Source organism: Pezoporus wallicus, unplaced genomic scaffold (assembly GCF_028554395.1).
Source record: "Pezoporus wallicus isolate ANWC-B61680 ecotype Strahan unplaced genomic scaffold, APGP_CSIRO_Pwel_v1 scaffold_6445, whole genome shotgun sequence".
NCBI lineage: Eukaryota > Metazoa > Chordata > Aves > Psittaciformes > Psittacidae > Pezoporus > Pezoporus wallicus.
In genome coordinates, this window is record NW_026641753.1 from 448732 (window position 1) to 463627 (window position 14896).

At 49.6% G+C, this 14896-nt stretch overlaps 1 protein-coding gene across 1 annotated transcript; it reads left to right on the forward strand.

Moving 5' to 3' along the window:
• Nucleotides 1–4211: 4211 nt before the first annotated feature.
• On the forward strand, nucleotides 4212–10683 carry HMGB3 (high mobility group box 3). Its single transcript, XM_057425155.1, has 5 exons — nucleotides 4212–4369; nucleotides 7157–7313; nucleotides 7810–7949; nucleotides 8449–8623; nucleotides 9184–10683. Exons 2-5 carry the CDS (start codon nucleotides 7164–7166, stop codon nucleotides 9325–9327), a joined length of 609 nt encoding a protein of 202 aa, XP_057281138.1. The 5' UTR covers nucleotides 4212–4369; nucleotides 7157–7163; the 3' UTR covers nucleotides 9328–10683.
• The last annotated feature ends 4213 nt before the right edge of the window (nucleotides 10684–14896 follow it).

Below are 14896 nucleotides of genomic sequence, written 5' to 3' on the forward strand. Positions count from 1 at the left end.
GTGGAAACTTGAGTATCAGCACTGGAAAGCAGAGGCTGATGGGGTGAAACAGCACATCTCCAAGCATGTGTGCTGCAGACCAGAGGAACTTTTTGGCTATTCCCAGTGATGCTGCTGAATCTCAGCCCAAGAAGTTAATCAGTAAGGAATGTGCTTTGGCAATGCACTGTGTATTTGACCTGACCCTCAAGAATGGAAACCAGGTAACTGTTTTATTCCTTCTGGAAATGACTGTGTATGTTTGGGAAGCTTTTCAGACACAGTAGCTCATTTTAAGGCTATCATGCCATCAGGGGCCCTAGTCATTTTTCTGACTGGTGCGTTCCTAATTCACTGAGATGCTTTGAAATTTCCATTTGTGAATTCAGACCAGCATATTCCTAGCTATTAATAGGTGATGCTACTCATGATCAAGATAGCCAACACAACAAGAACAATGTGCTCTGACCAGTGTTGGACAAATCCAGTAAGGATGTGATATCAATTCAAATCCACTGTGTGGCTGAAATCATACCAGGTGCTGAGCAAATGCCTAGTGACACTAACAAGAGATCAAGTTCATGTCAGGATAGCTTTCTAACTCAAGACAATCTGGATTCAGACTGAGAAGCTTGTTAAAGGTCTTGAGGACCAATCTTTCATACACAGTTGTCCTCCAGGATCACTCCAAGGCATTCATGGTCTCACTGATGGGAACGATACAGTGGAGGTGAGGGTGGCTGGATGAGCTGTGAAGCTGATCCGTGGTGGCGAGGATGCTGTTTCCTTTCTACACCCAAAATCACCAAATCACTCTGGTTCTTTTCAGCACTGATTTCTGAACAGCTTAGACACATGGAGGGCCTAGATTTGCTAGCCATCTGACACAACTGGAGCAGGACTGAGCTGTGAGAAGGCTGACCCCACCAACCTATTGCTGGTGTTCAGATGAGATCTGGCTGTTGGCTCAAAAATAGGTGAACTTATTCTGGACCTTCAGCAACTCTAGGGAGCAGAAGAAGGCATTTCATTTGTAATGTGGATGACTTTCCTGAATTTGAAGTGTATTTATGCAATCTGTTGATTTGTTGGAAGACTCCTTGGTTACTCCAGATATTTTCGCAGCATCCTCCCTGTTCTATCATCTCTAGCTGAAGAGATGTCATTCCATCTTGGCCTGTACTGACGAGGCCTCAGCTGTTTGCATCTCTGCTGCTTCCTGGACAGCACCAACATGATATACACGGGCCAGAAGCTTTCAGTGTTTGGTGATTCCAGCTGGGACAGGACTCTGTGGACAATCTCCTCAGCAAGCTGTCTGCTTGATACAGGACCTTGAACCAAATTTTATGCCTTGGTCCTTATAGTCAAGATATTGCCTGGCCTGGGTCCCTGCTGTGGGATGCAGGGTATAGCTGACAGTTGCATAAATACATAACATGTGTTTGTAAAATAAATCTGCCTGTAGCAAGTATGGTGGGGATCAGGGTAGAACTTTCTGAAGGGAAGGTACAAGACTATGCATTGAGATGCATAGTCCTAGCTTCATAGCAAACACTGCTTTCTGTGCCAACAGCCAGGAAGCCTGAAGTTTGTTCTGATGTTTTTTCTTCTCATGCTTCCTATAGAATAAATGTATAGTAGTCTGTAATATGAAAACAAACAAAGAAAAACTACCTAAAATTTGCCAAACCCATACTTCTAAGAAGTGTTTCCCTTGTCCTGGCTGAACCCTTCTGCATCCTCTTTTGCCTCTGTTCTGGTACTTACCTGACCCCTAGGTATGCAGGTTCAGTCCTCTGGTCCAGCAGAAACTTAACCCAGTGAAAAAGGAGGTTGAATTTGGGACTTCATTTATCTTTTGCTAGGTTAGTGAGCTGCCTTGGGGGCAGGTGAAGGCTGGAGTTAAGAAGAAGTGGGGTGCATGGCCTGAAAGAGGTGACAGCAAAAGGTTAGATTTGCTCAGACAACTTTCTAGGCTGTTGCCCTGGTGCACTGCGGGAAAGCACTCAGCTGCAGAGCCCAGTGCAATGTGCAGGGCAGAGGGCACTGCCGGAGAATTTCCTTCTGCAGTGGTAGCTCTGGGGGTGAGCAGAAGCTTTCTCCATAGGGGTTATGGTCACCCATTTGCTACTCAGCCCTCCACTGCTTTCAAAACCATGCTGTGAGTACTAGGACAAAACCTTCCACCCAGCTGTCTCTCAGCTACCAAAATATCTCCTTTGCCCCTTGACCAGCTGTAAAAACTTCCCTGGCCTGCCTAGAACAAGTGTCTTAGTGAATGTTTGCCTTGGCCTATGAGAAGTGGGAGGGATGCTGTGGAGATGACTAGCAGGGCCGAATGCATTTAATGCCAGGTGCCTGTCCTAAGCAAGCCTGTCCATCAGGGCTGCCACTGCTCACCTCTGTAATGCTCCCAGCATTACAGAGGTGAGCAGTGCTCTGTGGGGTGAGATTGTGATTTGAGGAAAAAAGTGTTTCAGCGCAAAAAATGTGCAACTCCAGAGCCAAGAGAAAAAGCCTTAATTATTCAACTATTTTGAAACACTTTAAAGTATCTCTAAAAATAGGTGAGAGGGATGTTTATCAGCTACAAAGAGATTATCCTGCAGTAGTATTGCTTATCTTATTTTATGATGATGCTACAGAATACAGTCCCTCGGGTAACCTCATTAATGTTTATGAATGAACCCCCTTGTTTTATGCTTTTGGCTTTAGAAGGTAGAAATAGGGCAAGAGGCTAGTAAGGCTGGTTTTACCATATCTGCTTCGGAAAGCCCAAGGATATGGGTGTAAGATCTCTCTAAGCCTCAGCGGTTCTGCATATGGATGACAACTGGATTTGGGTGATTGCTATACCAGCTGAGGTGTACCCTAAGGGAGAAATCTAGGCGGGACTTTGGCTAAAATCCTGGGTGAAATTCTGCACGCTCCCCAGTGTCTCTGTCAGCAGGAGACTGGAACTCCTCTATGTCTCATCAGTCGTTTTGTTTTGATCTCTTCCGGCAAAGGCAGCCTGTGACCATATGTTGTTATAGCCATAAGCGCTTCCACAGGGCAGTATCTGGTAAACCCTGCTTGCCTGCCAGCTTCTCGGACCAGGGTGGAGGCTGCTCTTCACTATCTATGTCTTAAAGAGGGCAACTGTTTCTTCTGGCTATCATAAAAGGGTGGCAGTTACGCCCAGCCCATAACAGTACACAGTGGTTTCTGAGTCTTACCGCTCGAGCCTTAAAATAACAGCTTCAGTTTTCCAAGCCAGCCGACAATTGTGGTCAGCCACTAATACCAGTTTAACCATTTGGCAACTGCCCTATAGGAAACAGCTCTTTTAAGAGAGCCAAAGGAGCCTCTGTCCCCTTGGCCCCTGAGCCATGCTGAGGAGGTTTCAGTCACAAGGGCATGTTGACAGATTTACTTGGCTACAACCAGCCGCTGTAATAACAACCAAATCCTAGAAAGTTAATACCAAACAAATTGTGGAAGTAGTTTAGAAACAGCAATTCAAGTTAATTGTTTTGGTGTTTTATTTGATTGAGTGGGCGAAACTCTCTGGTGTGTCCGTCCGTCCGTCCGTCCGTCCCCCCCCCCCCAACAAACACGCCGTTTCTTGCTGTGTAGTTCCTTTTCCATCTATCGGCAGAACTGTCAGCGGAGTTTATTTTGGGCTCGGTTCCCCCCCTTTACGCGCAGTAGTAACCGGCTTTGCGAGCAGCACCGGTGAAAGCGGAACGGGACCCTTGCTGAAATCAGCAATGAGGCAATTACCATAGGCCGGGGAATCCACCCTCCCCCGAGATGCTGCCTTCGCTGCCCTTCGTCCCTTTTGCGCGGCTGCCGGTGGGTCTTCTCTGCAACACAGCATCAACGCGGGTAGCGTGCGGGGCTGCCGGACCCAGCGCTGTCCATCAGGGAGGGAGGGGACACTGAGCACCACACACCCCGCAGCGACCCTGCGCGCAACGCCGGTGCGCTCGGTGGTGAATGGGGCATCCGGCTGCCCCCGGGGCGGCCGCAACCACATGGCGGTTTCGCGGGCAGGGACCGCAGCGTTCCCGCCACCCAAGGCGCAGGGCCACGCGCAAAGTTGCGCGGGACGGCATTAACCTCCCCGCCCCAAAAGGCTCGCGCCCCCAAACCTCCCCTTTCCCCCGGCGGGCGCTACAGTTTTGAATGAATGACATCACCCATGCCGTCCAACCACCGCGCGGTCCTGCTTAATATTCATGAGGCGCCGAGCCTATGAGCGGGCGAGGAGGTTGTTTTAAACGGCAGAGCCCCGCAGCCAATCAGGCCGCTCTCGTAGGCAGCCAACGCGAGGCTGAGCCGCGCCGAGCCCCGCGCCGTGCCCTGCGCTCAGCTCCTGTCCACACTGCCGCGAACAATACAGGTACGTGAGCCCCGCCGCAACTTTCCGGGGGGCGGCTGCCGCTGCCCGCCCCGCCCTGCGCCCCTCGTCCTGCCCGACCCCGCTTCATTCTGTGGCTGATATCGGTGTATTTTTTTTTGTTTTCCGTTCTTTTCTTCCTTTAAAAAAAAAAAAATCTTTTTTTTTTTTAATTAAAAAAAAGGGGGGAGGAAATCACCCAAAACTTTCTTCCCCTCTCGCTCAGAGATCGCCGGTGCCGGGGCAGATGCTGCGCGCAGCTGGCGGGGCGGTGGGCAGCGGGCGAGGCGCAGTGTTTACCCCTCGTTCTCCTCCCCTGCTCCGCCGGGAGCCCCCCACCCCGGTGCGGAGGGGCTACCTGTCCCCGGTGTAGCCCCATTTCTCTGCGCCGGGCTCCCGTGCCGCCGAGAGTAATATGGCTGGTGCAGCAACTACACCGGGACTAACTCCTCTTCTCCCCCGCATGGGCAGGGATTTTTCTCTGCCGCCTCCTAATGTCGCACGGCAAAACGCGCGGCGCCCTCGGTTTTTATTTGCCCCTGTTCCCCGGGTGGGCTCGGTGGGGCTGGCGGCGGTGGGAAAGTTGTTGGCCGTGCGCAGTGCTGTGCCCGCTGTTTATTCTGCATTAATATGGCTGTCGCTTTAGCATCTGACAGGGATAAACCCTGCGCGCTGCGCCCGTCGGTCCCGGCGAAGCAGTTTTTTTCTCGCCGCCGCCGCCTCCAAACTCCCCCGATCCCTTCGCCTCTGCCTCTGCCGCTCTTCCCCTGCTCGGGAAGGTGTCTTCGGCGGGGCTGCGCCCGCGGCGGAGCCCCGCATCGCTTCTTCCCCGCGCCGCGCCGCCAGTACTGTGGGCATTAATATGGCTGGCGCTGGAGAGCCCAGGCGAAGGGAAGAAAGACGTGTAAGCGGCATAGGGATGGGGAGGGAGGTCGCGGCGGGGAAAATCTCCTTCCCGGCACCCCGCCGAGGGTCCAAACCTTTCGCTTTCGCCCCGGCTTCTCTCTCCCCACCTCCCCTTGCCCTCGGCCGGGCTCCGGGGGGCCGCCCCGGGGCTCTCCGCACTCTTTTTCTGGCGACGCGGAGGAGCGTAGCGGCGGCGATAATGGCTGCACGGGAGCCTTTGTTAGAGAGCGCTGCGCTAGGCAGGGGCCGGGGGGGGGGGGGCGCCTCCCGTCCGCGCCCCGGCCCCGCCGCCCCCCGCCGCCCGATGGGGGGCCGAGCGCGGAGCCCCTTCGCGGCGGGGGCGGCGTTTTGGCGGGGCTGGCGGCCGGGGGCGGCGGGCGCGGGGGGCCGAGCGCGGCGGAGGGGGAGCGCGGCTTTGTTCGGCGGCGCGGCGGCGGCGCCGGGAGAAGCCATCTTAGCGAGCGGGGCCGGCCCTGGGCGCGGAGCGCGGCCGCCGCTCTCGCTACCGCTCGCACCGGCCGCCCGGGGCCGGGCCGGCGCTCCGCGCCCCCGCCCGCCGCCGGGCCCCCCCGCGCCCCCCGCCCGCCGCCCCGCCGCATTTCAGGGGCACTTTCTTTCATCAGGAGGCATTTCACAAAATGGAAGATGAATTATTGGCGTCTGGCGGAGCCGCAGCTGCCCCCTCCGCCCGCCGGCCCCGGCCCCGCCGCAGGTGCCCGCTCCCCGCGCCGCGGAGCCCAGCGGCCGCGGTGACCTTGGGGGAGTGGGGGGGAGAAGATGGCGGGAGAGGAGAGGAGCGGAGGCCGGGCCGGCCGCGGCGGGCCGCTCGCCCCCAACTTCGGCCCCGGTCCCGGCCGCGCTCCGGTCTCGCCGCCTGGTCCCAGCGTACGCGGGTTTTCTGTCCGCCCGCGGAGAGGTGTAGGGCGGCAGCGGGGGCCCCCGACGGGTCGGGGAGCGGCCGGGGTGGGAGCGAGCGGCTTAAAGCCACTACAGCCGCACACGGAGAGTGACCGGGCGCAATTAAATATTAACGTTGTGCTAATAAAAATTAAATTTTCAAACGCCTCGGAGGCAGTAAATAGGAAATATTACTGCGGGATGTTTTTTTTTAATTTTCTTATTGTGACTTCTGAATATTCTTTTTTTTTTTTTTTTTAGAGAAAAAAAGAATAATACTGGGGAAAGGGAAAGAAATACAGCCCAAAAGTTAGCATCATCCTCTTGGTGACTTGCTAATCGCATCTTTGCACTGACCACTATGCCTCTGAACATGTGTCACTTGGTGGAGCAAGAGCGAGCGCTGCTCACCTCACTGAGCTTCACGGGCCCCTGTTGTGTTTAAAACTAGCTTTTATTTCCACACCACCTTATATATAGAACGTTATTGCAGTTTCATGGGGGGGATAGCCTGTACTGCTTTTCTACCTGGCCGGCAGCTGTGAACATGTGAACTCCAGTTGCTAAAGGGATAAGTCACAGCCTGGTGCTGTGCACACCACTTGAGCCCCAGTGTGGTAGCCAACTAAAATATTTTGTATTAGTTCATCTATAAATCTTAATGGGCAGAAGTATGTGTATTTAATAGCCTGTCTCCAGTCTTAGGGCATGATGTAAAAGCATATCAATGTAAAACTGAAATCAGTGACCAGTTTTGCTTGGCTCAAGTCTGCAACCCAAGTGTCAAGGGAAGACTAACTTGAGTCTTTCTGTTGGGGATAGTAGGAAGTGTTTTGGGGGAAAAAAGGGATGTGTTGCTGATGGGGTGTCACTTCAGGGGATGGTGGTATGTGCATATGTATAAAAATATGCACACTGTACGTATATACACATTTGTCCATGCATGCACTCACTTATTTCTTTCCCTTTCCCCTCTCTTCCGTACAGAGTCAAGATGGCTAAAGGTGATCCGAAGAAGCCCAAGGGCAAGATGTCTGCCTATGCCTTCTTTGTGCAGACGTGCCGTGAGGAACATAAGAAAAAGAACCCAGAGGTTCCAGTCAACTTTGCAGAGTTTTCCAAGAAGTGCTCAGAGAGGTGGAAGGTACTTTAATTTGTGACTTCCTGAAGGGGTAACTTGCTGTATCTGCTAGAATGATGTGCATGTGTCTGAACGTGAAGGGAGCTGGTGCTGTTTTGGTCTGTATACCGTTCTTGGCAGTGTGTCCCAGCCATTGATTGGGTGCTGCTGACTGTTGTTATGATCGTGAAAGTTTCAGCCTAGTTTATCTGCCTGTTGAGGTGCTTCGGTTATACAGCCTGGCCTCTTTTCCTGTTTCCAGTTGCTACCTCCATCCAGGCCTGTGTCCTTACAGAGGACTCTGGCTGTGCTTGTCCCATTCCTGTTGCTTCCCTCTTACGAGCGTGCCAGTGGTGGCTGCGGTCCCTGGTACAGGACCTTCGTCCCCAAGGTGGTCCAGTTAGAAAACAAACAAACTCTGAAACTCCCCTATTGAGTCAGTATGTGTTGGCTTGTTTACTTAAAGTTTGCCAGCTGTTGGGTAATCACAAGTTCGGTGTCTTGTTTTGTTGTTTTTTAGACCATGTCAAGCAAGGAGAAGGCTAAATTTGATGAAATGGCAAAGGCTGATAAGGTACGATACGATAGAGAAATGAAGGATTATGGACCAGCTAAGGGTGGCAAGAAGAAGAAGGACCCCAATGCCCCGAAACGACCACCGTAAGTGACTTTGTGTTAAATGCACAGGTGTTTTGGTTTGTTTCCACACCATGTAACAGATCTGATACCTTTCCATAAAGGAAGTAGATGGGGTATGCTGTTGGTATAGCAGTATTGGTAGTCTTCACAGTTTACTGATGCTGTCTTGCAGATCTTCTAGGCAGTTTGTAATCTTGAGCTTGTCAGTACTTGGTACCCTTAAATTCATAGTAATGGAAGACATGGAAATGAGTGGACCACAGTGAGACTTGTGTATCTAAGATGAAATTGGGTGGGGAGGATAGATAACATCTGATTGAAAGAAGCATTGGGTGAAGGCTGAAGGTCTGGGCCTCAGTAAAATAAAAACAGATTTGGATTTATGTTTTGGGTTTTGGTCTCCTTAAGTCAAAATAAGAAATTCTTCCTGTGTGAATGTTGTGGGTGAGGGACAAAGGAAGGGATGTTCTGCAGGCAGGTTGCTGTGGTGCTGACTGTCCTCTTGGTGCTTCTTTCCAAGGTCTGGCTTCTTCCTCTTCTGTTCAGAATTCCGCCCCAAGATCAAGTCCACAAACCCCGGCATATCCATTGGAGATGTAGCAAAGAAACTGGGTGAAATGTGGAACAACCTCAGTGATGGGGAAAAGCAGCCTTATAACAATAAGGCAGCTAAACTGAAGGAGAAGTACGAGAAGGTAAGGCTAGTTTTCACTTGTGCCTCTTCCATGCTGGCTCTTGTGTTGATGTGTTTCTGTAATGTATACCCAGCTAAGGTAGCCCCAGCATAGTGAGGATCTCCATCTTACAGACCTGTTTTCATCATGCTGTGTGCTGTGCAGCTGAGCACTGTGTACGTTGGGATGGAGTAGGTTAGAGAGCCAAGGGTGAATTCCAGCATGGATGGAGAGCTTTCCCCCAATGATGCCCAGCAGTGGCTGCTGCGTTGCTTCAGCACAGGGTGTGTTGTGCTGTTAAATGAGTTTTGTCCCATTAGCAGGAAACTTTTAAGAGAGGCTGGGTTCTCTTCTCCTCCTCAAGGCAATAACCATGAACGCAGGGTTCAAGGTATCCATCATCTGGAGGCAGCTGAGGATGCTTAGGTGTCTGCATACCTGTGTACCATAACGCTGGGTGTTGCCCCTTTTGGAGGTGCAGCTGTGGAAGGCCAGTCCCTTTACGTTAACGCCCGCTGCTGTACAAATGCTGTATGTGTTTGCTGCTTAGAGCAAATTAAGACGTCCCCTTGACTTTGCAGGATGTTGCAGACTACAAGTCTAAAGGAAAGTTTGATGGCGCAAAGGGAGCAGCAACCAAAGCTGCTCGGAAAAAGGTAGAGGAAGAAGACGAAGAGGAGGAGGAGGATGAAGAAGAGGAGGATGAAGATGATGATGATGAATAAAACTGTACAATACTTGTCTCCATGTGAATACCATAGAGTAGGGGAAACACCGTAAATGAAGCACCTCTTATTTGAGATGGTGTCTCTTGCCCTCATTAGGCTTAATTAAAAAAAAAAAAACAAAAAAATTTGGATTCCGATCGCGTTGTAGTTTCTAAAAGTGCTCTAGAAAATTGTAACTGGTTTACATGAAGTGGCCATGGGTGTAGCGAGCACCCTGAAACTGTATCAAAGTTGTACATATTTCCAAACATTTTTAAAATGAAAAGGCGCTCTAGTGTTCTCCTAACTCTGTGCACTTTGCTGTTGGTGTAACAAAGCATTTAAAAATGTTTCAAGCATTTTTTAATTTGTAAGGTGGTGTTACTATATGGTTATTGGCTAGAAAATCCTGGGTTATAAACTGTACATATCTATAGTTTGTAAAAACTAGACAGATTCTTGTGGTACATGCTTAGAGTTATGATGCCTTAGAGGAGCAGTGATTACTTGGAAAGGTTGTACGTTCCCCAGGGTGCCATGGCCCAAAGCATGCACTGTGAGGGTAGATCTATTTACACTACAGTGGGCGTCCATTTAGCTTAAAGTTGTCTTTCTGTATATAGTGAAATAGCATTCTGCTGCCATTCTTAGTTGTGGAAAGGGGGTTCAGCTGGCATGAGAAGTGTATGGATTTTTTTAGTTAAGTGCGGTAGTTTTTAAACTGAAACTGTAGACATCTCTTCATCGTCAACTAAGTGAAGAGCCAGTGCAGCAACTGAAGTTCAAAAACACTCTGTACTTAAACGAATTTGCAACGTTCTGTTTTTTTTGTATGTTTAGAATGCTGAAATGTTTTTGAAGCAAAATAAACAGTATTACATTTTTAAAACTGTTCTTGACAACACTCTAAATTTCTGGTTTTAAAGGATCTTGATGACAGCAAGAGGTTCATTTTGAAGTCTGTGGCATCCCTCAGGGCTGGTGACTTAGGAAACATTCTGACTCAAGGATTTAAATAAAATAAAATAAATGGTGGCCAGCCAAAACTGGCTGAATTGAAAGAGATGGCTGCTCCAGCTAATATGCAATCGTAACTGTTTATGGCTGAGTGGCATAAGATGCTATGCAAGTTTGAACTTTATTACTTGAACTTGGGAGCCTAAATGAACATTCATGACTTAATTGTTTGTTTGTGTGTGTATATAGCAGCATTCAGAGATGCAGAGAAAGGTAGGTGGCTAGGAATGAGGCTGACACCATGAAATAAGTATAAAAGCATAGTTTGGATTTTTTTTTCCAGTTGTGTTGGGTAAATTTATAGCCCAAATGCATTGCTGTACATATTAAAATGTGCCTTTTTTGTCCTGTGTTAAACTGTTTCAGACTTGTGTTTTTTTCTAGCATCTTGATTCTTGGCAGGAGCCAGGTGCCTAGTCTAATTCCCTGCTGAAGCAGGAGCATGGCACAGGTACTTGGTCTGTGTCCTTTCTCTAACCATGCAAGTTTTAATAGGAACTGGGTCCTATGAGGTGGGTTGGGGGAGTGATGCAGGTCTCTCCTCTCAGGTGGCCAGCTGGTTGTATCATTGCCATCTTTCAAATCCAAGCTGGGGATGTTTTGCAGCCATTGGAAGGGAAGGGTGGTACCTGGTCTTCAGGTGGTGACTAACCTCATTTTCCCTTAGCATGGAAACTGCACGAACTGGGAAAACTACGGCACCCACTCACTACCCTCGTGCTGGCTGTAGTTAGCAGTTGGTGTTTGCTTGGCAGCAAGAAGGAGATGGGATGTGAGGATGCTTGCATTAATAGCAAGTCAGAGTTGTGGACTGCCATGTGCAGCTGACTTAAGAAGACAGGGTAACTCATTAGTGTAAACTGTGAGTATGGGCTGCTGCCACTGCTTCATTTGAGCCTAACTGCAGATTAATGAGGGCCAGGTTCACAGGCAGTGACTACTTCTAATGTGGTTAAAACAGCTCTGTTGCCTAATTGGGTAGCACATCTGGCTTCCTGTGACTTCTCAACAACTGTAGTATTTTGGCAAAAGAGTTGAGATGGACTAGAACCTGAAAGCAAGACCAAGCAAAACTTAGTATTGGATGAAGTGAGCTAATAAACTTTATGAAACATAGCAACATGTAGCATCTCTTTTAAGGTTAAGTTGCAGTTGGATCATTTAGAAATACTGCTATAATTGCTTAATTATGGCACTTACTGTCTTTAATGCACAAAAAAACCCAAGTGTGAAATTAGCCCCCATTTTATGGGAAGTTACATTTTAAAAGCCTCAAATTAGTGTCTGGAAAAGAGAAATAGGTACCTTTGTATTTGCTATCCTTTCCGCATGTCTTCAGCTATGCGGGAAACGACACCTGGAGATTCCAGCACACGGAAAATTGGTGGGGAAGTGATGGAGCAAAGAAAAGTGATGGCATTGTTTCAGGAGCTCTAATACTGTTTCTTTTGTCTAGTTGGCAAAATCTCCCCTTAGCTACATATGAGAATTAGTGTAGATCACTGCTGTGCAAATCGGGCTTGGCTTTGAATTAACTGCCAGTGAGCTGAGCCCCTATTGATAGTATTAGCAAATAAGAACTAGAGCTGACACCTCTTTGTCTTCATTATATTGGAAATCTATTGACTTGTAGGGCTTGATTAAGGTCTTGGACCTTGTGGTGCACTACGTGTTCCTGCTCTGCAGATGCCTAAAATACAGCATGCTGTGGAGATGCTGTTCAATACAATGATAGTGCAGGACCCTGGAGACTCAAATTTGGCTATTGCAGATGTAGTGATGATGCTTCTGCCCCCAGTACTCTGCTGTTGGTAAATACCGTAATGTGAATGTGTATAAATAACACATGATCCCCCCCCCTTTTTTTTGTGTTCTGAGATGTCATTTCAAATATTGTGAACTGCTTAATTTGACCCAGCTCTGGTTTTGATAGAGCAACCTCCAAATGCTCTCTGCTTTGAAATGCCTGTGGTGTTTTAAAGCAAACAACTGCTTTGGGCTGCTGCACAGCTCAAACTTCTAGTTTGACTTTAGTCGTGAGCCAAGCAGAGTATGTCTTATTAACTCTGCTGTATGTAGAGAAGGGTAATGATGGAACAGTTCTGGGGAAAGGGAGGGGAAGGAATGAAGAGAGACTTCCTCATATGAACTTGGAAGAGCTGGCTGTGAGACTGCTTGGATTCCTAAAATACAAAATGTGATTTGTTGCATCCCCCCCCATCCTGCTGAAGTCAGGCTGAGGTGGGCTGCGAGGATGAGGGGTTTGGTTAGGAAAAAGGGATGTTGAGGAGGCACAGGGGATGACTTGACTGGGTGTGCTGGTCCCTCTAGATGCCTAAAGCAGTGTCAGAGGTGTGAGAGCTTTTGCTCAAGGGAAAGCATCTGCTGGTGCTGGTGTGGGGCAGAGGTGGGCAGAGGCAGGCAGGGTCCTGCCTGAAAGCACTGACCCACATGGTGAAGCTGATTTCCTGTGGTTGGTACCACTTGCTTAACACAGTTCTTACCAAAATGCGCCACATCCCTCTGAAATCAAACCAGCTGGGGGGCAATGTGATTAATGGGGCTGTCAAGCTGCTCTGTGCAGGCCAGAGCCTGCTTCTGCCGAAAACAAGCCCAGCAATCTATTGGCATGACCTGGAGAGGCAGAGGAGTGATGTTTTCCTGCTGCTCTGTAACCTTTACATTCCTAAATTCAGTGCTTCCTAAATTCATACTTGGTGTGAGCCCTTACACTAGAGGAGGGGCTATAGTGGAGGGACTGCATTGGGGATGCCCTACCATGGGTGTAGGGTTAGCTCCCTGCAAGTAGACACAAGGCAAACCACACTGCAGAATGATTTCTTACTGCTTGTGTCTGTACCCTAATGCATCTGTGGGGAAGCAGGGCATTAATTGTTCCTGTAATAAAATTAATTAAAAATCCTAGTCCAAATGCGTGTTGAATCAATTAGCAGCAAATGGCTGCAGCTCTAACAGAGGTCCACGGGAAGGTGAGAGCCTGCTTTGGGGATCATACTGGGGACACAAAGCATCTCTCTTGCCTGGTCTCTTTGAACAGCTGATTCTTATATAGTTTTATTCACTCCCACTAAACCCTGCAGGAACAGCAGAGAGGTGTGGGGGCTTGTGTTGGCTCTGGCTCAGGTGGTGGCAGGTGAATGGCTTTTTGCTTTCAGCCTCCAGCACAATTCTGGCAGCCGCCACGCGTTTGTTTTCCCTCTGCGCACTCAGGCTGTTGTTCCATGGGCAGGGAAACATCTCCCGAGTAAGCCCTCTTCTGCCGTTTTGGGAATTTGGGCTGGGACCAGAAGTGGCTGGAATGGGATGTCCCTGCTGGCTTTGTTGGGGGTGAGAGCAGGATGCTGCACTTATGGCAATATTTCTGTTTGCTTTCTGGCAAGCCCCGCGCTTCCCTCTCTGAATGTTAGCCTGAGCTTGCTTTCCTCTAAAAGATAGCTGGAAGAACTGTGACAAGTGACACACTGCTTTCCGCTAGGGCTGTACCATATTTAAATGCAATGAACTGAATTGCAAATTGCAGCTGTGCTGCAAAACAAAGTGTGTTGGAGACCCTCTTGCCAAACAAGAGGGCTGCTCTCTGAACGTGTTTCAGCTTGGAGTGGAAAAGGGATGGGGTAATGAGCATGCCTGAGGGGGTTCATGCCCTGTGAGATGTCTTCAACCCTTTTCAGCAGGCTGGGCTCTGTTGGGAGTGTAGTGTGCGCCCGCCGCTGCTTGGGCAACGTTCGGCAGCCTGTGTTCAAAGTGCTCTGCAAACATCTCATCCTTCTGATAAGTACATGCTAGAGCAGGAGGTGGATGAGGGGTGGCTTATGGCTTGTGCTGATGATCTTGATTGGAGTTGCTTGCTGCTAACAGCTCCTGCCTGAGCACCTCCCTGCACCTGGATCCCTAAATTAGGCAGGAGCAAGCAGTCACAGCCCTGTTAGAGCTGGCAGTTATGTCTCTTGGGTGGTGAGTATCTTGTCTTGTACCTGGATGCGGCATGGCCTCACAGGAATGCCTCTGAAGTGGCTAAACTGAGGTTAGTCTTCCTGTTAAGCTGGAGCAGAAATGACAAATGACCTCTCTAGGGCTGGGGAGCCTAGGTTGTTGTGTGGAGCAGCAAACTGGTGCTGTGGTGGGGTAAGACCATTGGAAGCTGGAATGTATAAAAGGACATCTTTATCTTGTTGATGTTGGGAGATGAAAATGTGTTAACTGTGGTAGGGGGATGCCCGCCCTGTGGCTGTGTCCTCTGGTATGGTTGACTTCATGTCCCTGGCTGAGTCCAGCAGCCAGGAAAATCACAGCTGGGAACCAAGTTGTGGGACTGGGTGTTTTGGTTGTGTTTGTGGTTGACTGTTGAGCCTCTGAACTTCAGGTACTGCTGCTTTGTGCTGTACCTGCCACCTCGGCCTGCTTCTCTCTGGGTGTTCACCTCCAAGACACCCAGGGAGGACCCCCTCTTGCATGTTGCTGTAGCCAAGCCTGTGTAAGGAGGGAGGCAGGTAGGATGCTGTGAATGGTAGAGTCGCTTTTTCTTCACACCCTGTCCCCTTGGAAAGCT

Bases quoted from the DNA above. Each gene is read 5' to 3' on its own strand.
- HMGB3 (XM_057425155.1), top strand. From the start codon at position 7,164: ATGGCTAAAGGTGATCCGAAGAAGCCCAAGGGCAAGATGTCTGCCTAT. The intron at 7,314-7,809 runs GTACTTTAATTT...GTTGTTTTTTAG, and splicing joins AGTGCTCAGAGAGGTGGAAG to ACCATGTCAAGCAAGGAGAA. The intron at 7,950-8,448 runs GTAAGTGACTTT...CTTCTTTCCAAG, and splicing joins AATGCCCCGAAACGACCACC to GTCTGGCTTCTTCCTCTTCT.